The sequence below is a fragment of the Corvus kubaryi genome, unplaced genomic scaffold (assembly GCF_017639235.1).
Source record: "Corvus kubaryi isolate FWS band 111438036 unplaced genomic scaffold, C.kubaryi_AGA036_p1.0 37398, whole genome shotgun sequence".
In the NCBI taxonomy this organism is placed as follows: domain Eukaryota; kingdom Metazoa; phylum Chordata; class Aves; order Passeriformes; family Corvidae; genus Corvus; species Corvus kubaryi.
Genome location: NW_024581137.1, coordinates 54,083,900 through 54,111,206, shown reverse-complemented (window position 1 = coordinate 54,111,206; position 27,307 = coordinate 54,083,900). Strand labels below are relative to the sequence as shown.

General features: G+C 37.2%; 1 protein-coding gene and 1 long non-coding RNA gene across 2 annotated transcripts in view; one reads left to right on the top strand and one right to left on the bottom strand.

Moving 5' to 3' along the window:
• The first annotated feature begins 13,990 nt into the window (after window positions 1–13,990).
• The window catches only part of LOC121671823 (sodium channel protein type 5 subunit alpha-like), a 35,521-nt gene continuing 22,204 nt past the window's right edge, over window positions 13,991–27,307 (top strand). Inside the window, 10 exon segments of the mRNA XM_042044050.1 lie at window positions 13,991–14,748; window positions 16,143–16,261; window positions 16,776–16,865; window positions 17,933–18,061; window positions 20,111–20,202; window positions 21,089–21,295; window positions 21,905–21,968; window positions 22,587–22,731; window positions 23,936–24,130; window positions 25,206–25,397. Coding sequence (XP_041899984.1) covers window positions 14,476–14,748; window positions 16,143–16,261; window positions 16,776–16,865; window positions 17,933–18,061; window positions 20,111–20,202; window positions 21,089–21,295; window positions 21,905–21,968; window positions 22,587–22,731; window positions 23,936–24,130; window positions 25,206–25,397 — 1,506 coding nt within the window. The 5' untranslated portion in view covers window positions 13,991–14,475.
• Window positions 23,383–25,494, bottom strand: LOC121671824. Its single transcript, XR_006018630.1, has 2 exons — window positions 24,697–25,494; window positions 23,383–24,068 (listed from the first exon to the last, which is right to left on the bottom strand). It is a non-coding gene; the product is annotated as an uncharacterized LOC121671824 (long non-coding RNA).

Sequence of the window (27,307 nt, the reverse complement as noted above, 5' to 3'; positions counted from 1 at the left end):
GCCCGCGCGAGGCTTTTATACGCGAGCAGCAGGAGGGGGCGTGGCCGAGGGGGCGTGCCCGAGGGGGGCGTGCCCCGCGTTCCCGCCCTGACGCGGCGCCCGCCATGTTGCCGCCTCATGAGGCCTCGCCTGAGCCGTGCCTCAGGGCGGGTCGGGTCGGGTCTGTCCCCTCCCAGGCCCTGCTGCTCCTGCGTTGTCCCCGTCCAGCTCCCGATGCTCCTGCAGTGTGTTCGTCCCGCTTAGCTTCGTTCCGAGTGGCAGCAAAAAGCTTACGTTGAAATAGAAAGGGCCCACTCGAATAAACAAAATCAGCGGTTTCAGCTGTCAGTAATAATCAGACGGTCTTTTATCAATAGTTTTGTACTTCATTAATAGTAGCCAGAAGTTCCTCTGTGTGGGACGGACAGTGTGGGTCTCCTGTCAAATAAGAAGTAGGGATGTTGGTTAGAGTGTCGTGCTGGTTACTCTAAGGTTGTGGGTTTGATCCCCGTATGGGGCATTTTCTTAAAAGTTGGACTTAATCATCCTTGAGGATCCCTTCTAATTCAGGATTTTTTGTATCTCCTGTATCTTCTGGGTGAAGAGCTGTATGAAGTTGTGTGCAGAACTCTTGTTGTTAGCACACGTTTTTGTTACACTGGTTACTTCCTTGTGGCAGAACAGTAAAGGTGCTAGTAGTTAATTAGTGAAAAAAGAATACTGTGAGAGATAACATGTAAAGGGTTAAGGATGAAACAATGCATTCAGGTATTCCTATTGTTCAATGCTGGCTGCAAGGCTAAGTAGAAGATAAGGATATTTATTAATTCTGCTGATTTAAACTTTGCTTCTTTTGATACAGATCACTTTTTCTAGCAGTGCAGAATGCAGAGTGCCCTCATTGCAATTGCAAATGGAGGGTATGGTTGTGAAATGAGACCTGCCTTGGCCAAAGTCCTTCTTCAACTGCAGTGTTTCAAAGAATCATGGAATGGTTTGGGTTGGAAAAGACCTTGAAGCTCATTCAGTTTCAGTCTCCTGCCATGGGCAGGGACACCTTCTACTGTCCCAGGTTGCTCCAAGCCCTGTCCAACCTGGCCTTGGCACTTCTAAGGATGGGGCAGCCACAGCTTCTCTGGGCAACTGCCAGTGCCTCACCACCCTCACAGTGAAGAATTTCTTACTAATATCTGAACTGTCATCCAGGATTTACTGGTTAGATTAAGAAAATTTAAGACAAAATTAATGCTGCAATAATAATTTCTCTCCTTTAACCCAGAAGCAAGAGTTGCAGTTACAGACACACACCACTTCCACAGAACCACTGCAAGGACTGGGCTCATTGTACATTGTTTTATGAATGTATTTTTGTGACTTTTACAGCAGATTTTGGACATGAGGGAGTCTAAAACAGTGGGTTGTATTACGTGAATACCTTGCTTATGCAGACGTAGAATATGGTATCTCAGGAGATTTTAGTCACACAAAACATTTAAATTGGCTTTTAGATCACCACGTTTCACATCCCATAAAGCACAGCCTAAATGCAGTAATTTCAAACAGTTGCATCTGAGTCATGCCCATAAATTATATACAGCCTACAATGCTTTTGTTTTCAAGCTATGTAGAATCTACCATGTCCTTTGGGAATTTTTTCAGTGATTATGTGATCTTAAAATGCATGTCTATTTCTTGAATTTATGCAGCTCTTATCCCAAGTAGAGAACCTATTACTGCTTTTCCTGGAGGATTAGAGAGGCCTTTCTTTATGCAAAACATTTTCTTCTTGTAGTTGTATAATTATGTCTTTTAAAAATGGGGTTGGAAGTGATGTCCTAAAACCAATTAGTTAATTTATCCCAAAACAGCATGAACTCTACTGATGTAATTCCTGGAGATATCTGTTTTGTCCCTAGCTGCAACAGATGGTGATTCCAAAACCTTCATCTCCAACATATTCTACTGCTTCACTGTTCTCACTGCCAAAAAAGGTTTCTCTTGTGCTTCATCTCAATTTTCTGAGCTGCAGTCTCAGCCTGTTACTTCTTGTTTCACTCCCCGTGGACATGAAGATGAGTTTGTTCCACATTTCTTCTTAACTATTTGTTGTGCTGTTGTGTTTCCTTCCATCTTCTCTCCACTGGATAAAATCATACTTCTCAGGCTCCAAATCATTCTTACAGTGTATTTCTAGTAGCTTTTAACATTTTATTTTAATTCCGTGACTGCTAAGCCTCACGAGAGAGAATGCAGCAGCACACAGAGGAAGCTGGGAAACCCCTCAGCAATCTAGAAGTTACTATTATTAAGAAAATATAATCTTTATGGTCTTACTTATTATGATGTTCATTCGCTCAATGCTTACATTCTGGGCATTTCCATTCTTCCTTCTCTCCTTATCTCAACATCCTGGCTTCACTCCTGAGACTTGTTTGGTTCTCCACCACTTCCTTTTTGGCTCAGCAGCAGTTTGCTCACTGCAGTGTTCTCAGAAATTCACAATCTAGCTTAAGAAGATCAGATCTTCGTGGAAATTGAAAAATAATCCCTAGACTCGTATAAACATCATATTCTTTCTCTTCCAAAACCTAAAGCAAACAGCTAATATTATAGACTAGCTCATCTTACCACTTTCCTACTAGGAAATGACACAAACATGATGAAAGGCTGGAACGTTTCCTGCATAACAAAGAAAACCTTACCTACCATGTTTCTTTTCTCTAATACTGCCTTTAGTTCAGGCTTGATAAACATACACACAGAAACCAGAAAATGATCCCTGTTATGATACTCATGTTTTCAGCAGCCCTCAGTAAATGTGATCTTTGTTGGACCAGGCAATCTCCAGAGATCTCTTCTGACCACAATGGTTCTGTGATACAAAGGGATCACTGTACTTTTTTTTTTCACCTTAAATTAATGACCTGTTGATCTGACAGGTTGAACAAACACTGCATTATATACATTAATAGCAGCCACAATCCGCTAAAAGTTCTTTGATGCATAACGTAAAAAAAAAAGAGGAAACCACGTTTTTAAATGGCATAGAAATGTAAAAAGCAAAGGTTCTCTGTTTATAAGCAAAGTCAATTTCAAATCAAACGTGCAAAAGATGCTGACTGCTCTTAAAGACAATATTGTCTTTATTAAATGAATAATCCATTGCTGATTATGGATAATGATATGATGGCTGGGGTTTAAGAATGAAATTATTTCATTTTGTCAAAGACTAACACAAAACTAATACCAGAATTTCAATACCTCTAAGACAAGACAATAAATCACTTAAGTGTATGCATGAAAACGACTGTGTTAGGAGAAGTCATCAACTTCTTAATGGACTAATGCATACTGAAATGTAGTCAGGCACTTTGCTCAGTATTTACAGAGAGAACTTCTCACTGCCTCATTCTTCTCCAACGCAGAATCCAATAAAACTCCATACTTTGTGCATGACAGCATCTGAAACACTTCAACAATTACCATTAGCCTGAAGCCAGCACGACTAAACTGAACAAAACAAGCTTTCATCTTATATTTGAAAAAAAAACCAAAACAATAAACACATTTCACATTTGTCTTAAATCACACACTTCCCACTGCTGTAACGAATGCTTCCCAGTGTAAGTAACAATCAGATTCACGACACCTGAATGTACATAAGTCTATGGGACCTGATGAGATGCACCCCAAAGCCCTGAGGGATTTGTCTGATGTAGTTGCCAGGCCTCTCTCCATGGTATTTGAAATGTCCTAGCAGGCAGGTGAAGTCCCAGCTAACTGGGAAAAAGGAAACATTTTGTGCCCATCTTTAAAGAGGGTACAAAGGAGGCCCCTGGAAGCTCCCACCCTGTCAGCCGTCCCGCTGTGCCTGGGAAGATCACAGAACAGATCCTCCGAGAAGCTGTGCTGAGGCACACGGACAGCAGGGAGGTGATGCAGGAAAGTCAGCACGGCTTCACCAAGGACAAGTCCTGCCTGACCATCCCAGTGGCTTTCTGTGATGGAGTGACCACATTAGTGGACAAGGGAAGGGCTCTGGATGTCATTTCTGTAAAGCCCTTAACGTGGTCTCCCACAGCATCCTTCTCTCTGAACAGGAGAGTGATGGATTCAGTGAGTGGATTGTTTGGTAAATGAGTAATTGTTGTGATTTCACCCCAGCCAACAGCCAAGCCCCTCAGAGCCACTCGTTCACTCCCCCACCAGCGGGGAGCCTACAAGAAAGATGGAGAGAGTAATTACAAGTACAGAAATTCCTGTCACATGTAGTGACAGGAAAAGGGATGACAAGGGGGAATGGCTTCAGACTGAAAGAGAGCAAATTTAGATTAGGTACTAGGAATAAATTCTTCCTTGTGAAGGTGGTGAAACACTCACACAGGTTGCTCAGAGGAGCTGTGGAAGCCTCATCCCTGGAAGTGTTCAAGGCCAGGTTAGATGGGGCCCTGGATGACGTGCCCATAGGAGGGCACTGAAACTAGATGATTTCTAAGGTGCCTTCCAACCCAAACTGTTCTATAATTCTATGGTTTCTTTGTTTTTAATTTGTTAAGCTGTTTGCTTTTACATAGATTTTTATGAGTCGCATTCTTGACATGTTGAAGTTTAGACTTTAATCTTTCAGGGAGGTAAAGTAAGAAATAGGTGTGAAACCAAATACATCAACCTTTGCTAGGGCTCTTGCATTTTCATTTCATGGTTGTGTTTGGGGCCATGCAATAAGAGGTGAGACTTCATAAACTGTGTTAACGAGACTGCATCAGAAGTGCTGCAAATCTTTCAGAGATTGTAACAGCAGTATTTTGCTCTTAGCATCTTACTCTGGAGAAATGTAAAATGCTTCAAAAAATACTAATACTGTTTTTCAGAACACTGAGAAGAAACAGATGGAATAACTTGAACTTAAGGCACTGAGATAATTTTCAGACTTCTTCAGTGTGCATTAGGTCATTAGGCAGAAAGCTACTTTGTGTAACAATGTGTTTAATGTGAACTTACCATAAAAGCTATTTCCTGTCGTTCTGTAAAGTCAATTAGCTATTTACCAAATACCAAATTTCATGTCTGTCGATTTCTTACTTCATTGTGCAGCATGAAAAAAGGGAAATGGCAATCATGCACATTATTGTCTTGATAAATACAGCATGTACTTTACACTGTTAGATTATTTTCTAAGAGAGATTGAGTTGCTCCTTTTGTTTATCTCACAGTTAATTTGCCAAAGCCCCTCATTTTTTCTGGAATCACGCCTTTGGAGATTTTTCTATATTACTTTCTCTGTGTGCTGCTTCTGGTTTTACTGTATAAGTAATATTTAGTTAATCTGTGTTCCAAGTGTAACAAAGCAGTTGTATTTCTGTATTTTCTTACCTTTTTTTTTTTTTTTTTTTTTTTGCCTGATGTCCCTTATTATTTTTGTTCTCGTTCCAGGGTTATGATATTTTATAAGGCATTCCTGGAATCTCATCTAGGAGTTGATATTAGTCACCCTCAAAATTAAGGGGAATCTTGAAGTTTTGGCCAGCAGCTTCATTAGTTCAGCCCACGAAGGATGCATTTGAGTTTGCACTGTAATAAATGTGTGTGCATTACTTAGAGATCACTCTTAATGTGATATTCCAGAGGTTATAGTGCTTCCCAAATTGTGGGCACTGCACTCCCTGTATGCCAGTTTAGGTTACAGACAGGAAGGACAATTGCAAATTCTCTGAAGTTGCAGCCTCAGTAAACAGAAATCTCTGCAAATAGTTTTCATTTCAAGTGTCTCCAATACAAATCCTTGAATTACCAAGGAGTATGAAATTTTATTGCTGAGCAGTGAAGTACCTTTTTAACATAAATTTGTAAGAAACATCATTTATGAGTTGTTAGCATCAGAGTTAGCAACTGCTGCACAGCTCCAGATCTGTTATAATAAATCATTGCCCTCTGAAAATCTGCTCTGAATTCCTTGTGCACATCTGTACATAAAGCAAGGTGGGGATGCAAAATCAAAGGTCAACTGTGATCAGACAGCAATTATTTTGAGTATTTGAGAAGGCCACAGGTGTTTGCAAGTTTTTTTGGTACAAAATTATCCATCCTGTTAAATACTTGTGCCATTTTATTGGTCTACATTTGGCTAGTTTTAACTTCAGCTTGAAGAACCATCCAGTATTAAAGGTCTCATTCATCTGCAAGTCTTTATGATTTTCTGTTGAGAAATTCTGTCTGTCATGCAATCACTTGTGCAGGTTTACAACATCTAAACAGCTCCTCCTCATTAATGGAACTTTCTGATTTTAAAGTTGCTTGGAAAACTTTTTTCATTGCATGTTGTAAGGAAGCAAAAATAACAGCTGATTTCTGTTCATAACAGCTTTTTGCTATGATTATGATTTGTTTTTATTTTTATTGTGCCCAAAAGAGATGACCTCTGTTTCTGTGGTGCAGCTATCTTTAACAAAACTCAAAATCTCTCTGTGCTCCCTCTGACATGATTTCCATTCCTTGCTCTCCAGGATCTGAGACTTTGCTTTTAGGAGAGTGTTTTGGTGTCTGTGTTCATACCTCTTTGCTGTTATGTGCACAGCTGAATTTTCTGTGTTTTGTGGGATTTTCAGTGTGAACTGTGGTTTGCATTTGCTGGTTCTAATGGAGGATCATTGGCCTCGCCATGTTTGTCTCAGACTCACTTGTGGTTGGTGCTGGCTAATGGACGGTGAACGATAACCATAAACTCTGTAATTAACAGTTGTGATTTGTCTCTGTGAGAATCTTGACCTAAATTAAAACACTCAAAAAGATACTTTATATCAAATGCAACAGCATTCTTTGTCAGTGGATGACACGATCTAGTTATGGATTGTATGATCTTGTTTTGTAGGATCCATTTCTTGAAAATATGAAATATCTTTCTCAGGCTCAACTAATTTTCTTTCCAACTGTTATGGTCAAAGTTACTGGATGTTTGTAGCCTCTGAGTAAAGTGATGTTGATTTTTTCCCATTAAATTTCTGATAAATGTATTTATTTTGTCTCTGTAAAACACTTCTTTACTCAAAACTTTCTGTGCTTGTATGAATCATACATGAAGAGACTATTGAAGAGGTCAGTGTGCAAATTGCAGGATTAGATTTACAGATACATCAACTGATGACAATGACTTATTTGTTTGAAATTCTTGTTCCATTCCCTCTTCTGTCCATCTGGGATCTTGTGTCCTGCTTGTAATTTTAGCCAGTTTGAGACATAGTATCTTAATAATACACATGCATCTTGAAGGGGAATGTAGTGAAAAGGAGATTTTTGATGATCTTAATTTCAGATGTCTCACAGCAGGGGTTCCATGGTCAACGAATTATTGAGGGGAAGTCTCAGACAGGAAAAGGAAGTAAATCATGCTGAATTTGTTATATATATGTGAAATAGCTGTCTCATTCCTATAAATGGAAAAATAGGAAGAGAGACCTTGCATGAACCCTCCTCCCTCTGAGACAGAGGCATGGGTGGTGTGTCCATTATCCCACTGAACAGGAGATTTCTGGGATTGTACCACAGAGCATTTCTCAGTAGGTGGAAGCTAGTGGAAGAGGTGGCTGGATAGAATCTGAGGATAAGAGGGTCATGCAGTGTGCATGAATTGTCAGGTGCCTTGATATCTTTAATGACTGCATTTCTGATCTGTAATTTAAAGCAGTAACTAATGTTTAGAGTTATGGCACAGTTACAAGGTACATTTAATTATGCAAAAATCTGGTTTTTTCAGCTCTTGACATCTGTACCCTCTTAGTCATTAAACTAATGGTGGTGTGCTAATGCTACCAACAAGAAATGTTTGTCTTGTGCTCTGGCAATAAAAAGGAAAAATAAAAGTGCTGTACTTTTCAGTTAGTGGAGGAAACAGAGCCATGTCAAGAGCATGGTGAATAAATAAACAGTAATTTCTATAATGAATTTAATTCTAGTAATTTATATAATGAACATTATCTTTTTGTTGTTAAACTTCAGCTTTTTTATTTCCTCCATTTTCCTCCTCCTATTTCCACAGGAATAATGAATGAAAATGGGAGGAAAACTGTGTCATTACTCTGAGGCTGGTTTTCTGCCCTCTCCCCACTGTAAGAAACTGCCTTCCTAATGGGAGAAAGGAAATTTTCCACTGTAGCACGAGAAAAATAACTTGTCTAAGTGTTTTGTGGTTAGCTGCAAGTCCTAAACTGCTGGAGATAAAAAATCTTGTTCTCTGAGCTCTTGCTTTTTGGATATTAAATATTACAGTGTACGGAAGGAGTGCAATTCTTTTCGCTGTGTTGCGGTCTGTGTTTATCCCCTGTGCCCCATTTTTCACAGGGACAAATGGATGGAGAAGATACAGCAGAATAAATACATGCAGGTAGGGGTCTTTATTGCATTTAGTGGTATTAGCTGGTACAGGATTGTAAATATAGCAGTGCCTTTACAGAGTGATGGTTGAGTGATCTTTAAAATTCTGCTCTCTTAATTGAACTTGTCTTGAGAACATAATCTTGCTTTCTAGCAAAATAACTTACACTGAACTTAAAATGACTTGTTGCTGCTTGCACCACAGAACACTTAGAGTTTTATTTCTATTAAAAACATCTTCAGATGTACCTATCCAGAAAAATGTTTAATCACTGTTTGTTTCTTTGTGTGCATTAGTGCTGCCTGGCTTTTAAGGACAGCATAGTTGCTTCGGTAGAATTCTGCCAGCAAAACCCAGAGTAACTCTCTTATCATCAGGAAAGATGATAGGAAAGATTTGTGTTCTACTTAATAAAGAAAAAAATTATTTTAGACAGTAATGGGTTCTGTTGATGTAATTAAGAGGAAGAACTGTACTTAGCATTAGGGCTTACCATGATTGTGTGTGTGTTACTGTCCAATATCTGTTACTGGCAGGCTGTATGCATCACTTTTTAAAAAAATAAATATAAGTAATTTCAGATATGAGGATAAATGCTGTGATTTTCATTTTGCTCAAACAAGGTTTGTATGTGTTAATGGAAGTTATGACATAGTGTGCTACTGAATGTATTTTGGGTTCTGATCTTGTCTATAATAGATAGTATATTTGAATTTCAGATTTTGTCTGTATGAGATATAATGAACATACATCAGAGCCTGGGAATATTAAATGTAGAAATTAGGAATGAAAAATAGTAATATATACTCAAATTTCTAACCAAAAGCTTTTAATGAAAGGCAAATTTTGTGCCAATGTTTAATGCATGCCTGCATGGTTTAGAGCTTGGAATGAAATGTGAAACAGGAGACCTTTTGCTTTCTTACCATGTCACACATATATTTCCAAATGAACAAAAATCCATCTTTGCTTTTAATAAATGTAGCTATGATTTCAGCAGAAAGAAAATAATTGATTGATTTTTAGGTGATTATTCTTCAAAAGTATTGCCCAAGCACTTTTCCCTTTCTTCCAGTGTTGTTAATGAGAGCACAAAATTTCATTTACTGTTTTCAGAAAAGCAACCAAGCTCCTCCCTCCATCCCTCCCCCAGGCATCCCAATACAAGAGAAAACTTTCTGCATGGGAGCTGGCTAGGGAGAAATGATGTTGTTGGGAATGGAAAGGTAAAGGTGAGAAAATCAAGACTTTCTGTCCCCTTGGAGATAAAAGCCAGCCAACATTACCTTCAGAAATCTGTGTGAAGGCTTTTTTATTTTGAAGGGGATATTGTAAGTATTTTGGTTTTGCTAAATATTTGTACACTATGAGAAAATTCAATTGCTGATTATTTTCATTTAATTCTATGTCTATTTGATCAAAATATTTGGGAATGTATATATGTGCATGTCTATATATATAAAATATGTGCCCACATGTATTTAAGTATTAGATGTGGGTTTATTTTAGGTACAGGGAGCATCTACTTAAGAAAATCTGTCATTAATGTAGAACCACTATATTGCTGTAAACATGTAGCTCTTCCTATGATTTACATGTGTCAGTAAAACATTTTACTGCACATTGATATATTTGTCATATTATTTACTATTAATTATTGTCATATTAATTATTATCATATTAATTACTGACTGCTCTGTTTTGTTATATCACCTTATGCATAGTATTCATCAAATTGGCTGTAGTACTGCCTAATCTTAGTTACACTGAACTTGGCATACTGAAATTTCTTTAGCAACACAAATCTGGAATGTTTTTCTCACAACAAAGCTGGTGAGTGATTTTTTTCTCCAGGATGCTTCAGTAATGCACAGTCTAGCCCATTGCATATATTTCTGCTTTTGGAAGTAATGAGCATATGATATGATATGATATTGATGTTGTGAATAACTTTGTCTATTGCATGTGTTAAAAAATCAAATCAAACAGCACCAAAAAAAATCCCCAAAAAACCACCAAAACAGAAAAACCAAAAAAACCCCAACCTGAAAAACTGCACTGCTAGATATTTATCCAACCCATCCAAACACAAAACTTCTCCTTGGAATGGGGTGATGAGTGAGAAATGGAGAGTGGGGGGGACAAAGTGCTGGCCTTGTATTTAAGAAACAGCAGTGGTCCTCTAAAATGTCCAAGTTGGATTTTACTAAGGACTTAAATCTGTTAGATCTGTTCACCATCACTGGCAGTTAAATAGAAGAAAATGGTGATCAGAAACAGAAATTTTTTTTCTGCTTATTGAAACTGAATAGGTGATAGCAGAAGCTTTTGGCAAGGTACAGAACAGAAAAGAGAGAATTCCTGTCCTGTTTCATAATGTGTTGCTGTGAGCTGCTTTCTCTTTTTTTTTTCTTATTTCAGGTGAAGAGGTGAACATATCTTTATTCTTTATTCCCATGTGAAAGAATATACTAAATGCACACTAAAACAAAACTAACAGTTAGTTTACCCTTTATTTTTTCCAGATCCAGGTGGTCACAGGAAATATCAGTGGGTGGCCCTTGACAAGGGTGTTGATAGAAGTAATTTGGGACTCAGAATTGGTCATAATCCATGCTAAAACTAGATTGAAACACAAATAAGGACATTTTTATATTTATGTTCCTACTAGTCTTCCTATTTTGAGAAACTTCTCATAACTGCCCCTTACTGACTTTGATAGTATTTTACCGAGCAGTTTTATCAGTTTCAATTCTACTTTTGTGGATTGTTGGGTAAGTTACGGTCAATAGTTTGATGGCTATTACGTCGCTGCATTTAAAAGGACCTCTGTGCTTTTAGGGTTCTGAAAAGAGTTCTGAAATTCACACAAAGGGAGACAAATCAATGAGTTGTGTATAAGGCTTGAATTGGTATTTTGTTTTTCAATCTAAAAGTCTAAATTTGTTAGTTATCCTCTCTAGTGATTAGTCACTACCCCAGCAAGCATTTTGTAATCCATGTCTCTGAAACATTGCATTAATACACTCATTTTTGGCAGTTCTAGAAAATTGTCTGAAAACCCTTTGTCTTAAGAAATTTTAGTAGCAAATTGTACTTTAGCAGTTCCCAGTGCCTATTTTACTTAAAGAATCGTCGTTCATCCCTTTCTAGTACTTTACACATCATTTGTTCAGTAAATTTCATCAGTATATCTGGATATACTGATGGATATACTTGGGTTTTGACATAAAAATATTTTGTGCCATTTTCGCAGTACCCTTAAGCCAGCAAGACTAACCTCAAACAATGCCTAGCTTTGTACACTGAATGCAGTTCTCTCAAGATGAGAAAACGAAGTCATTCCCACTTTAATTTAAAATAAAAAGTTGAATTTTAAGATGTGTTTATGTATCCTTGATCCTGTAGAAAGCGGTACTTTAGTAACTGAAGGTACCAGGGCATTTGTATCTGATATTGATGGACTGGTCTCTACTACAGGACCAGAGATATGAAAACCTGTTCAACTCTTAATTGAGTTTAAATGCAAATTTCTTTCATGTGCTGCACTGGAAATTAACAGATCTGAACTGTAGCCTTGCATCTGTCTCAGCAGCATATTGACATAGTACGTATTGACATACAATTTCTTTGCACTAACTTGTAGTTACACACCCAAGTTTGTTCTGTCAGGTTCTAGAAAAAGTCTCGTGCTTAGGCTACTTCTAAGAAAACTTGTTCTGTATCTTCCCTCCCAAATTGGTTACTGGGGAAACTTCTGTGTCCCATCAAAAATTGAAATTATTTCTAAGGGTAACACTTTACCTCAGCGTCTTGCCTTGAACATTCAGCTAATTCAGCAGTATATGATGTGGTGGTTGAGTTTAGCTGAGCTTCAGGAATTCCAAGTAGTCACTCTGTCTTTTTAATATAATTTTAGTCCTTTGTATCAGAAGAATTTTTCAGTCAAATCTTCTTAGCTTCCTTTTTCCTAACCTGAGTCACAATCTATAAATACTTGGCAGTTTATCAAAGGGGAAGAAGTCTGGTGTTCCATGTGAGCACAGGTATGTTTCTGGTAGGGGTCTGCTGAAGAAATCTTCTCATTAATGTCCATGAATATTTGTCTTATTATGACTTCTGGTCACAGTTGCTGAAGGGAATGTGTTGCATCTTTTTGCTCTTGATCACTGCTTTTGTCAGATTCTTTTTTTTTAAATTCAGCTCTGAAACCCTTAGTACTAAAATGGTGTTTGTATTTGCTAAAACCATTTCGTCTGCTTCATTTCAGTCATCGTAGTTCCCTAAATGCTGAGTTTCTCTGTTGTCCTTAAAACTGCTTTGAAGATAAAATTGACCTTCTTAGAATTATTAAAAATTGAAAAAAAAATAACATCTTAATTTTCAATTTATCTTTTGAGCTTTCAATTGGAAATGGGTCTGTGTGGTTTGGCTAAGTAACAGTTCTTTGGTTATATACTTCCATTTTGTTACCATGGTAAATTCTGATCTCTGAGTTGCGGTTCCTGATCCGATCTGAACATGCTTGGGAAGTCCCAGAGGAGGAAAAAGAAACCCTCCCGAGTTCGATAAACCCCAACAAAATCATTGCATAATCATTCTTGCTTGCATATTCTTTTTAAATAAATATATCTGCATCTAAAGAAGAGAGCTGTAATTACAAGAGAGTATTGATTCTCTAACATAGTCCACATGTGAGCTCAGAAAAAGAAGTAGCACAGCCTGGACCTCAGCAGTCAAAAATGCAGACTGTCTTAAAGACTTGGCTGTGACCAAAAGTGTTTATTAAATGGGAGTAATCAGTTTTGAAATGAGGCACAAAGGACAAATCCTCCTGTAATGCGTCAAAGTTTTCTTCATCTTCTGTGGATGAGAACTGATGTCCTGTAAATTGCTGTCATCTACAGTAGTGTGGTAAATTCAGGCATTAGTAACTGAATGCTTACAGGGATTTGCCTTCAGTCACCTCAGTGCATCTCATTGCCACCCTTCCCCTTTGTCAGGGTTTTAAGCCTCAAGTAGAATAAATGAAAATGCAACTGGACACAGCCTTGAGCTGAATTCAGTGTTGGCCTTGCACAGTGGAGGGGATGGAGCTGCTGAGCCTTAGAGATGGGACATGTGGAACTAAATTCTGTTTTCAGGAAGTACAGAGGAACAGTAACTGAGGTGCAAGGCTGCTGATACTTTAATCTTCAGTAAGAAACAATTAGATGATTGTCAGGGTTCTGACAGAGATGTGATTTTGACGCTTCCAAGCTGGAAAGGCAAAGGAAAAAAGTATCTTTTCTGCAACCTGAATTGCAGAGGGTAGATCCAGATTCAGTAGTTGATCTTTATTGTGTTTGTTTTCCATTACTCTTTTTCTAAATCAATGTGCTTCTAGATGGTTTTACTTTATATCCTGGGTGCCTCAAACATAGCAGGACCAGCTGGTCAGAAGAGATGATTGTCCTGCTGTGTTCAGTGTTGGTGTGGCCTCACCTGGAGCACTGTGGGCAGTTCTGGGCCCTGCAATTTAGGAAGGATGAGAAGGTCCTTGAGTGTATCCAGAGGAGGGCAACAAAGCTGGTGAAAGGGCTGCAAGGAATGCCCTGAGAGGAGCTGTTGAGGGCTTTGGGCTTGTCTATTTTGGGGAAAAGGAGGCTGAGGGGCGACCTCATTGCTCTCTACAGCTTCCTGAGGAGAATAAGGTGCTGAGCTCTTCTCCCTGGAATCCAGTGGCAGGACATGTGGGAATGGTCCAAAGCCACACTGCAGGGGGTGTACATGGAACATGAGGAAGCGTTTCTTTGCCAAAAGGGTGCTCAAACACTGGAACAGGCTTCCTAGAGGGATGGTTGATGCCCCAGGCTTGTCAGTGTTTAAGAGGCATTTGGGCAGTGCCCAAGGCCTTAAAATGGTCAACCCTGGTCAGGCAGCTGGGCTGGATGGTCACTGTAGATTCTTTTCAATTGAAATAGTCTATTCTTATTCTACTCTATTTTAGTCTATTTTGATACGGAGTTTCGGAGAAGTAAAAAATCGTTAATAGATATTAAAGCTGGGTGTTATTTCTGGTATTTTCTAATTGTCAAGAGCTTTCTTTCTTAAGTTACCTCTAGCACTGGAAACAAACAGAAGGAAAAATGGATCCCTTGTTTTGGCCATCAGAAACTAACAGCTTCCGACGTTTCACCCCCAAGTCCTTGGCAGCAATTGAGGAAAGGATTGCCAACAAAAAAAAAGAGCAAGTCAAAGTTAAAGGAAAGGATAAGGACCAAGGAGTTGAAGAAGATAAACTTACTCCTCAACTTGATCTGAAAATCTGCAAAAAGCTGCCTTCTCTGTATGGGGACATTCCTGCAGATCTTGTTGGGGAACCCCTGGAGGATTTTGATCCATACTACAGTGATCACAAGGTTAAAGCTTCCCAAATTTTTTATTTTTGCCTGCTGAACTCTTAAGGGATAGTAAAAGCTCTATTTAGGAGATGCTGGCATTTAATGATTCTGTAGATAGACCTTTGAACTTTACTGACAGCTTTTGGGGGGAGTGCTAAGGTATGCTCTGTATTATAGAATGAAGACGTATTTTAAGTTCCAGTCAAGAATCAAAATTAGTTATGAAAACATGATACGTGATTGGTGCACTTTAATAGTAAATATATTCTGGGATAAGTGATGCTTTGTTTTCCAGAGCAGTTTCTCTGATGCCTGTGGGGCTGAACTCCCTGTTGTATAAACAGTGCCTGTTCAACAGTAGAGCATGCTGGAATGGCAGATGCTTTCACTGAATTACAAATATTATACAAATTAAGGGAGGCACATTTGAGATATTTCCAGTACTCTGTGTAGCAAATCCATGTATTTTCATTGTCTTAAATTAATTTTCTGTAACTTTATGTCTCACTGGCTTTTTTTATTGTGCCATATTTATATTGCACATACTCCATGCTATTCCAAAGTGGTTGGTGATGCTGACTATAGCAGTGTATAAAGTAAGTAAATACTTAAATTAAATGATTGCTACTGTCAAGGAGGACTTGCTCTGAAGAGCAGAAGGTTCCATCCAGTTCCAGTTCCTGTTTTAATGTATACCACAAGGTGTTGGAGTATAGTAATTTTATCAGAAAACATGCTTTAGACTTTGATCTTCCAGATATTCTTTTCTTAAAGTAATCAAAGTGATACTTTGAAGATGTAGAGAAACTAAGGTTGATTGAGTTGAAGAAATTTATATTGAAGTTAGGAATAGTGTTTAGTGTTAGGAATAGTGAATTAGTGATTTTCCTTCAAGAGATTTCATTTTTCCTGTATGGAAAAAGTGCTGAGCTGCATGGACCTTAAGGTAGCTTAGAGGCAATATACAGTGTTACTTGACAATGTAGAGATATTTCAAAATTAAAATTTTTGCTTTAACTGTCCAGGATTTTGGCAGGGCTACACAATGTGTATTTTGTAAATAATCTCTTGTAGCCTGTAAAACTGTCCAAGAGTAAGGTATTAAGACCATTTTTGCAGTGCCAGAGTAGTAATTTAATTAATTTGACTAAGTGAATATGATTACTTGCTCTTCATATTCGTTCCCATTATGGCTTCTTCCTCTCAGGCAATAAAGAACTTCTACAGAGCTGCTGTCCTTCCTTCAAAATGTGTATAATCACAGCTCCAAGTAAGAATAAAGGAAAGCTGTACTCCTAACTGTAGTTAGATATAGCTCTAGATGCAGACTTGAAAAACTGAACATTAACTTTTTGCAGAAATTTGTAATTCATTTAAATGTTTCATATACTCTGAATCCTTTTTTTTTATAGACTTTTATGGTGATAAATGAAAGGAGGACAATTTTCCGGTTTACTGCCACACCTGCCTTGTTTATATTTGATCCTTTTAATCCAGTCAGAAAAGCAGCAATTAAAATTCTGGTCCATTCATATCCTTTCACTGGTTTCCCTGATTTGAATCTTAAAATATTCTGTGCCATTTTCTGTCATTCTGTTCCTCTGTTTCTGCTTTTTCTGATTTTATTTGGAATTATTAATTAGTGGAAATAGGTCTTTTTAGGTGAACATGTCTGAACATGTTAAACATATTATGTCCCACTAGTGTCCTAACTTCCAAAACTGTCTCCACATGCAGATAATTCATTTTTATATTTAAAATATGAATTTTACCCAGCTAGGAAGGTTTGATCTTGTTGGGATTCTTAGGATGGTCCTGTGCAGGGATGGGAATTGGATTTCAGTGATCCTTCTTGGTCCCTTCCAACCCAGGATATTTTGTAATTCTGCTATAAGTTTCTTTGGAAAACACATGAAAAGTTCAGAGCATATTCAAATGAAAAGTAATTATTTGAATGCTTGTGTGGTTTTTGTGTGTGGAAATCAGCAACTTTTATGAACTTCATTTTTTATAATGTAGCAGATTTTCCTTAACTTACTATTCACATTTTTTGTTGGCATTATTACATGTACTGTGTTACTCAATTGTATGGCTATGACTGTCCCTAAGCTTCTTGAACAAGCCTACTGGACTGAGTGAGTACCTCAGGGGCCATTTGTTCACTGTTTTTCCAACGATACTAACATGCAGGCCTGAAAACTTTAAATAATGTGGTGATCTGATTCTGGGGCTTGAAAATTCTCAGATAGACCTCTGAGGAAGACTGAGGATTGTTATTATATCACAGAGTCTTTTGTGGAGCTTCAGTGCCTTTTCTTAGAGGCTCTCACCATATGCCCTTTTTTCTGTGTCGCCTAATTTTGCCATCTGGTGTAACATAGGAGGTTGGCCCATTTTTCCTTTTGAGGATTAAATCTCTTAGAGAGACTGTGCAGCAGGCTTTTAACTTAATATCTCTCATTCTACAGCAATAACCTGAATTTCTATTATAGCTGCTTCATGCAAAAGCTATAAAGGAATTAATATTCATTCTGTTCTTTCCTCCTGTTTCCTGGTAACTCTCCTAAGTCAGTTGTTCCCACGAGGAAACCATTTATTTGTAACGTCTTGCTTCCTTTTGTACTTGTGTGCTGTATCCAGTGTAACTTGAGTTAATGTTCCAGAATTAAATCTGGAAAATGTGCCTGGAGCCTCAGAAGTTCTGTAATTTAAATTCCTTTTATTTTGGGGTAAGCATGGTGATAACTTAATTTTCTGTAGGATTTCTTTCAGTTGCACTGTATTTGTCAGGATAAGTATATAAAATGTGCAAACTTTACAGGCTGAAATAAATCTTTGCTATTATCTTTCTGCCAGAATGATGAGGCTTTGAAATTTTCCAGCCTGCTTTAGAACATAAACACAGTCTTAAAAATGTTTCCTAAGGAAATGTGAGCTATCCTTCGTCCAGAAATAGCATCATATGCTCATGTGAATGTTTGTGTTTGTAGATTTACGTGGAAAATTTACTAAACTTCAGGAAGACATCTTGTCCCCATGATGCTTCTGAAAGTAATGCAACCTGTCCTATTTTGCATCACATTTTCTACCTTTATCTCCATGCAGGGACTAAATCAGAAAAAAGATAGAAATGTGCCTGAATGTGTATCAGTCTCAATAATATTTTTATTTCTGTAACTTTAATATACACTTTCCTCCTCAGATATGTTTTCAATGCCATATATACTACTGAAATATTGATAAAAATAGTAGCGAGAGGATTTGTTTGGAATGAATTTACCTTTCTTCGAGACCCATGGAACTGCTTGGATTTTTCTATTACTATTGTAATGTAAGTAAAACTCAGTTGTTCTTTTACACTCAGGGGACAAAAACACAGAGGAAATACTGTTTGGTGTTGCTGAAATTCCTTGCAGTTGTCGGCATCCTCCCTGCTAAACTGTGCTTGAATCACAATTGCATGTCTGCAATGAGAAAAACAGACTTTAAAGTAAGGCCTAAATGAAAAGCTCATGTTAGAACTGTGTGATTGTTCTCAGTTTAGTCCATATTTAAATTTTGTCAAGAGGCAATTGCATAGACAGCCCAAACCAAGCCTGCCTCTTTATGTTGTCTTAGTTGTACTCTGGGTCAGATGAAACTCATTCAAGAAGGACCCAAAATGGGTCAAAAGGTGTTGAATGACTTGGTGATAAATAACAGATGAAATCCCAGTGTCAAGTGTTGCTCAAGGAAGAACAGACCTTTCTTTACATGCAAATTAATGGGCTCTGGAATAGCTTTCACTTGTTGGGAAGATGATGTTGGAGTTTAAACAGTTTTGTAAAAGCACCACTCCAGCATGCAGTCATGGTCAGAGAAGGAGGTAGAAAATAGACATCGTGGGTAAGAAGTAAAGAAGAAGAACACACATTATTTCACTGTGTGGCCTGTATTTTAATTCAGGATTTTGTGTAGTTTTGCTCCTCACATGTCAAAACATGTCAGAATTAAAAAAGATGCAGTGAAGATGTATATCTGTAATTCCACATAACAAAAATCTAAATAGAGTAAAACTCACATGAAAGAACAATTGCAGAGCAGGAACACAGCTGAAGTGTATGGCACAAAGCCAAAAAGAGAATAAATAATATATTTTTCCTACAATGAGAGCTAAAGGCACCAAATGAAGTTGTCAGGTGGCAGAATAAAAAAAGGGAGTAGTTTGTAACACTACATGTAGGTTTTTCCTCATTTGTAAATAATAGGTTATGTACACAGGTGTCAGCACACACATCTATGTGTAGATGAACAATTATTCTTATGGGTAATGATGAACTGCTTAGGAGCTTGAATATTGTTGATCATCAGCAACTATCACTACATAGTTACTGATAGTTACAACTATCACAAGACAATTCAACAAGTGCATGAAAAATTTCATTTGGGGTCCTTCTTCCCTAGCTGCACCTCTAATTAATTTGTGTTCACCTTAACGATATAGTACCTCCACCTGTTTGTTTCCATGTCTTACAGTACAACAAAGAAAACTATTTGGAAATGAGCTCGACTGCTAACTCAAGTGTAATTATTTAGTTATTACTGAGTTGTAACTGAGGTGCTTGAGAATTATTCAATCTTACAAACCAGGCAAAGCCAATGTGCTCTGATCTGCTGCTGACAAAGTCATGCTCTGAGGGGGAGGTTGCCTTTCCAACCATTGTCTTGAATTTTGTTATTGAGACTATTTATTTTATGGAATTCTGTTACCAGTTACGACCTTGTCATGAGATGGGGCACAATTCATGTCCTTTCTGACATGAAAGAAATCTTAGAAAATATGGGGTAACCTGTTAAAGTGCAATGCTTTAAAATACTGATTTTCTGAAATTTTCTAATTGTTGAAATGCTAAAAGTGAAACCAGGTGCAATACTCAAGTTGTCACTGATTGTTAAATGTTAGAAAGACCTATGTGGTACAGAATAGATGTGTTATAAATCTGCTGTTGCTCAGCTTCCTTCTCCTGAAGTGTGTGTTTAGTTTTGAGATAGCTGCAACATATACTTTCATGAGAGAAGCCTCAGTGTGAGAGTGTGGTTATGACATTAAGGTTTTATATTTATTTGACATTTTGATGGATAAACTCTTCCAAAGTTAAAGCATCCAAATCCACACTAAGTAGGAGCTTACTGTATTTCTTTTCAGAGGCACTGCTCCAAAGCCCCATTACTTTATATCCATACCTAGAAATGGACTTAGAGTCCTAATTTTAGGTATATATCTTAGAAAATATTTGACCTATTTATTTTCTCCAGTGTATTCATTACTGCCTGCTCCATAAGGAAGTGCTCTGAAAAGCTCCATCTTTGTCATTCATTTCAGTGTGGGTTAATTTTCCAGGTACATTACTGCATTTCACAGAGTTGGCAATGTTTCAGTTCTTCGAACTTTCAGAGTACTGAGGACTTTGAAAGCTATTTCAGTAATACCAGGTAAGGAACAACACGTCTGTAGAGGGTTGGTACATAGCTGATGGATAGGCCAGCTTAAACCATGACAACACCTTACTGATATTTGCTCTGCTTAACCAGGATGCAAATTCTAATTCCACTTCTGTTCTTTTCTTCCAGTTCTCTGGTCACTTTTTGTGACCCCAAGGAATCCCAAGGTGTGACTGTTTTGCACCCTCAGCAGCATCCTAACAATTTTTTAAATCATCTTTCCTTCAAATGGTTTTGACAAAGGCAAATTTATTTTCTGCATTTTTTTAATACTATCACTGGTGTTCATTTTTATTTAGCCCAGTGCCTTTATCTCTATAATTTGTCTCCCTGGAGCAGCCCACCGTATGCTGATATTTGAACCACCATATTTCTGGTTTCGTGTTCTACCTCATTAGCTTAACCTTCTCTGGTTTGTTTCCCAGAAAGCTGATTTCACAATTTGAGAGATTTTCATTCATTTCCTTACTGACCACAGCCACTGTCTGGATTGTGTGTAATACTTTCAACAGTATGTTGCATACGCCATCCAGATATTCAATATTTTTGTAAGTCGTGTCCTTAATTAGGATACCAAAGTATGATTTCAGAGTCCAGCTGCAAAAATTCACTTGAAAAATCTATAAATTACTATGTATCTCATGGTTGTTATAGATATTAACTTTACCATTTCCATGCAATTGCAAATAGATTTTTGATTTTGCTCTGGAATTATAGCAGGAATTAAACATTGAAGTTGTTTAATTTTAGTATCAAAGCCGCACATCAATACTTTTCCTTTGTCATTAACAAACTTGGAACTGTCGTGTCTTGTCATACAGGAACATCATTGCATTCCTTTTCTCACTTTCCATGTTATTGGATCTTATTTTCCTAGGTCTGAAAGTCATCGTAAATTCACTTGTTGAGTCTGTTAAGAAACTCGGGGATGTGTTGATCCTGACTGTATTTTGCTTGAGTATATTTGCACTAATAGGCCTCCAGCTTTTTATGGGAAATTTAAAATCCAAATGTGTCCTCAATAAAACTCTGTACAATGATTCATTATGTAAGGATCCCAAGATATATGTACCAAATGATGAAGGTAAATGTTTTTCTTTTCTCCCTTTACATAATCTGTGTATCTTCCTATGTATGTCTTGATTTTTCACAGAGATGTTAAAATATAGTTTGCATGTATTCCTGCCAAGAGGGTTTGTCCTTCCATTTGCACAAATAGTAGTATGAAGTCTCTGGGAGAACTGAATTTGAGATTAGTGAATCTTGAATTTGGAGAAAGATCAGCAGTCTGTGGGGTAGAAGAGACTGAGTTTTCTACAAGCATTTTCTTTTTTATCTGTGCATTGGACAGGGATCCTAATTTTAGGGGTACTGCAGAGAGAATTATTTTTTCCATCACTTATTCTGTATTTCATGGATTTTGCCCACTTCTCATAGAGATTCTTTTTTTTTGCCAAAGATAAATAAAATCTTACATTGTTAGTTGTGCAGCAAATTGTTACTATATATTTTAAATTGTCAGACGGATCAGCTGAGAATCAGTCCCATATGCACTTCATTGGGAATGGATCTTTCACAGAGTTTTGATCCATCAGAGTGTTTATAATGTGAAGTAATGTTTGGTTTACTGTCAGAAAGTAGAAACTGACAACTTCTGATTTTATGATTCCTTGATTTTATTTTTTTTTATTAGAACTCTGCTACAGACAGAATGACTCTCCTGAAATACTGCTCTGTGGGTACAGTGTAAATCCCAAGTAAGTGAACAAAGCAGTTTTAGTACTTTCTTAATTTTTTCCTCCAGGTGTAACTCTGGTTTTATTTTTGGTGTAAAGGAACGGTGATGATTTTTCAGGAGGAAGAAATGGGTTGGTGGGTGTGTTATTAAATTAAAAGCCAGATATTTCATACCAGAGAAAGAATGAAGTACAAGGATGCAGACAATTTTATATGTACTCTGTTGCTAACCACTGGGAGTATAATGGTAAGGCAGAATGATATAAATGAGAAGGGGCACAGATCAGTAAAGACTTTTTAGATATTTATAAACTCTCCTCTCCTCATCTTGGTGAATTATCTAAAAGTAAAGGTATTTCCATTGTTCCCCTCTCTGTGTATTTGTTTGGACATATCCTACATCAGTGAGAGTTTTTGTCTAGTCCCAAACAAATGTTTCTGTCTAGTTTTTTTACTAGACAAATGGATTTCTGAGATGGTCAGATATCAATCAGCCCTTCTGGCAGGAATATTTTGGGGAATATGAAGCATAACTTCAGACAAACTGAGCAAATCTTTATTTGTTGCTGTGTATTGGATGCTTTCAGGTACAGTTGAATCTCCACATAAGTGTTGTTTAACATTTCTTTTGTGGTTAGTCATGAGTGTCCAGAAAACTACACCTGTGAGAAGATTGGGAATAATCCTGACTTTGGTTATACAAGTTTTGACCATTTTGGCTGGGCCTTCCTCTCTGTGTTCCGTCTGATGACCCAGGACAGCTGGGAGCGTCTCTACAGACAAGTGGGTACTTTGTTTACCTGCTGGAATGACTTCAGACGGGCAGTTCAGAGCTTTATGTCCACTAGAAAAATCTGTACTGGTTTTAACATTACTGACACCAATTTTATTTTAAAATCAATGTAAGTATTAAGGAAGTAGAGTCAAGTGACTGACAAGTAATGCCTTCTGCAAGTGATGTTGGATAGGAGCAGTCCTGCCATGAATGCTCATAGTTTTGTTGGAGAACACACTCGGGTTAGTGGTTAAAAGCTAAATAAGAGTTAAATACTTGTATGCAACCACCCAAGGATTGGGATATGGAGCAGATCCAGCCAAGGGGCTCCCTGCTACTGCAGGGAATATGAGGATTTGTCACGTCGTCTGTTTGTCTTCCTTTTAAGTGCTGACTCTTCACCAAACCTTTTGGCTCAAAATACTTTCATTTTTGGCAACATGGTACTAAAAAAATTGGAGCCTTTATGTTTTGATTCAGAGAGTTGAATGTAACTTTTCAATTTGGTGGTTTTTTTAAAAAAATGAGGTAAAAATGCCTGTAGAGAACTCTCTGGATCCCTTATGTCTATACAGTGCTTTTGCTAGATGGGAACAATACTCTCTGCCTTGTTCTGTACCTTTCATATTGGTCCATTTTAACTCTTTTTTCCATCAGCCTTTATTAACTGTGACTTTTTAAATGGATGCAACTTCTTTTGCCATTTGAAGGTCATGTGATTTTTAGTTTTTAATGTCTCAAAACCTAATTTTTAACCATCTCCTCTGCTACCATTTTAAAAAAGTATAAGATAATCAGTCTAAATATTGCCTCTGATTCTGTAATTAAAACATCTTTCATGTTTGTATAGATAATCCTAGCTTTCACCTTGATTACCGAGTTTCATTAATTTCTTCCACAGTCACCTTTTTATATCTTAACAGATGAAGTTATCTTCTCATAGCTTAAACTTGGAGGATCATTTGCCTGATTTGCTGGAAGATATTCATGTTAATTTTAAGGATGGATTTTGTTAATTCTTCTCTGCAGCACGTGACATTGTTATGTATAACTTATACCAGAAGCAGATCCTACTGTTGTTCATTGAAAACACTGCAGTACATTAACTTTTTGCATTGTGTAGGAAAATAAATTGTTTAAAGTTATTTTGAAATCGCTTTGTAAATGTTAGTTTGTTAAGAATTTATTACCACCTTTGCCTTTTCCTCACAGACCATCCGTACATCTGGAGTGTCCTGCATCTTTTTTTTCATGGTGGTCATCTTCTTCTGCTCATTTTATCTCTTCAATCTGATCTTGGCTGTGGTAACTATGGCATATGAAGAGGAAAATAGAGCTACTCGTGCTGAAACAGAGGCAAAAGAAAAACTACTTCAGGATGCCAGAAAAATTATAGAGAAAGAACAGGTTTGTAAATTATCATATATAATCTGTAGTTCCTTTTGTTTTCTTCTGTTTGTGAATTAGGGAAAAAATGTTTTGACTTAAACATGGGCTTCTTACAATACTTTCTGAGAAATGAGAAAGTATTAAATTTCTCTTTATATCTTTACAAATGCATGTATGCATGTATATATATATGTTTAAATACATAAACATTCCTGTGATACAAGAAACATCATGAATCCAAGTTAAAACATACTAAGTTTTAGGATTTGCAGACCTGACATTGTATAAGAATGCTTTTTGGCAAGTAAGTAACTTGTATGGTATTGCATGGGTGCTGCACTCCATGTTCTTGTACAGCACCATTATTGCTGTGCCCAAAAATTCCTTTCTCTGGGTATCCCTACTTGATATTACTGCATGAAGGAAGTATGAGTGGATAAATTTTATCTTCTACCTTTAATAAAAGATAGCCCTGATTTATTGCCAGCTGTAAGAAAAGTCAGACTTGTAAGAGATCAAACAAAGATTCCCTAGCAACTATCAAATTTTATCATTAAAGTGTGAGGCACCACCAACCAATTTACCGAGTTCCTCCTCAACAGTTGTTGACAGGTTTGTAATGTTTCTCTGCCTGACATTCCAGCTTGCCAGGCTTTGCTTAGGCTTTTCTTCCTTCTGTTTTTCTTTTTTCTTCCTTCTATTTTTCTTTCAACAGGATTAGTATTTAGGAAAGTTTAACATCTTAGGATTTAGCTTGAGCCTTTAGTCTTCTGCTCTCTTGGATTCAGTGTCCTTTTCAAAGCAAGAAAAGGAAAGTAAAAGAATAAACCGTAATATTTTGTAAATCAGATGCAAAATACAATATTTAAAGTGACGAGGGCAGACTTTAATTACAATAGCTCACAGATAACTCTGCTTTGTCTTTCAGAATTGTGAATAGCATTTGGTACTCCTGTCTTTTTATGGCAGTTTAACATTTGAAACCTAGGAATTGTCAGTGCAAATCTTTCAGACAACATAATAATTACATGTATGTGATCCTAGTCCATTTGCCTTGAATTAACAGACAGACCTTTTGCTTTTCCTGTTGCAGATGCTGGCTGCAGAAGAAAGCAGTAAGGCCTTGCATGCTGGATCTGAAATGTCAGTTGCTGACTTGAAAAATTCAGAAGGAAAAGAAAATAATAAAGAAACACCTACTTCAAGGCAAAAACTAATTTTAGATGACCAAGAAAATGAGGAGCAAATATTTCGTTCACAGCCTGGTCGCTGCCACAAGAAGCTTGTAAGTATTTGAAATAGACAATACATTCATTAGATTTGCATGTGATATGACAATTCAAGGATGAGATTTTGGGACCACAGGGAGCCAGCATTACCTGCACCTGAAAGGGAAGTTGGAAGTGTCTGTCAGTAGTACACTTATGGCAAATCATAGACCTGTGCTCTGAGAGCTGTGGTAAGATCTGTCAGCATCTTGGTTGTGCTGCAGAAATAAATGTAGAGAATTCTTAAGTTTTAGTGTTTCCCTAAAGACCTAACTATTTTTTTTTAATTTTATTTTTTAATTATTATTCTTTTCTACAGACAGCTAATTCTCTGTTCTAAATATTTAGGATAGGGTTTAGTTCAGTATGAAGACTTCTGATGTTAGGGGCATGATTCACTTCCAGACTTTAAGCATCTAGCACCAGTTTAGATGCTCTTGCATATGTTGGATGTTCTAGATATCTTTGATATCTTTGGCATATCTTCCAGCACTTTGTGGGTATCTCATAAACATTACAGCATCTCAAATGTTGCTAAATTCCTAGATTTAGGCAACTGGATTGTGTCCAGGGTTTGAATTTTTTGAGGTTTCGTAGGTTTCTACAAGTATCTTAGGTTCTAAACTCCCAGAGTCAAGAGGAGATTTAAATTTTTAGGTCACAAATTGATACCTAGGGACATTAGAGCTTTTCTAGTGTCTTACTTGGCTTTCACTTCCTCTATGGAAGGGCACAGATGTTATGTGCCATGTCTGAGACTGTGGATGTCTCAGCTACCAAATGTCTCAATAGACCATCTCAAATGGCTTCAGAAACATTTATTTATGTGAATCAAACTTATCAGAGACATACGTGTCCCATATAATGGGATTTTTAAATGAATTGCACACATGGATAAATTAAACATGGATATCTAAATGTTAGGCTGAATCTCTCACATGTTGTTTCACATCTTGTTTACAGCAGTGATTTCTGGCTCTTCTGCTGATCACTCATTTTTAAATCCATTAAGAAACTTCTGTTAAGACTTGTATTCTTCCTTTGCATAATTTTGGAGATTTTTTCCACAGTACCTTTGCCACTGACAAAATACTGTATCTTCTAGAAGACTGTCCCAACTTTAATCTTTCTCTATCTTCATTTAGATACCTTTATTTAGATACTTTAATCTTGAGCTGAATCTTTCAAAATAATTCTCAGGCAATTATCCATATTACTTAATTGTTTTCAACAATATCTAAAAAGAAAGCTTCTAATGCCCTTATACTGGTTTCATCACGTGACAGATTCTCTTTTACTTCTGGGAGAACAACAGAATTGTTTTACCCATCTCACTGAAAATGGTATTTTTCCCATAGCAGAGCTAAAAGAAATAATGTTCCAATTTACATATGTTTGAAAAGTATCCTTGTAGGGGAGTCTTTCTCAGACACATAATCCTAGCTAAAATTGATTAAATTCTCATTCTGGCAGTCAGCACAGGCAGAATTTCTTCTAAATTCCATAATCCTAGCTGTAATAAGTTAAATATTTGAGCTGAAGGAGTCCAAATCACCCACTTGGCAGCAACTGCCACCTGTCATCTCCTTTAGTAAAGTATTTGTTTATTGTAGTGTCATTAATGTTTCCCCTGCTGTGTTAAGAATATACTTCAATTTTGTGAACTAGTTTGGTTCTTCTGCACGTAAAGGAAATGCTGTGTCACAGTCCATGGTAGTGTCTTATTGTACCTATTCAGAAAACAAAAAGGTCTTTTCATAACAGGTGTCATATCTTCTGCAAGTATAAAAGTCATTTCTTATGGCTGATTACCCCTACTTAACTTTATTCTTCTAAGTCTGTCACTGTTGCAGGAGATGTCTGAGACACGAGATAAATTTGGATCGTGTGCTAGACCTTACTTCTTCAAGGCTACAAAGTCTGCAAA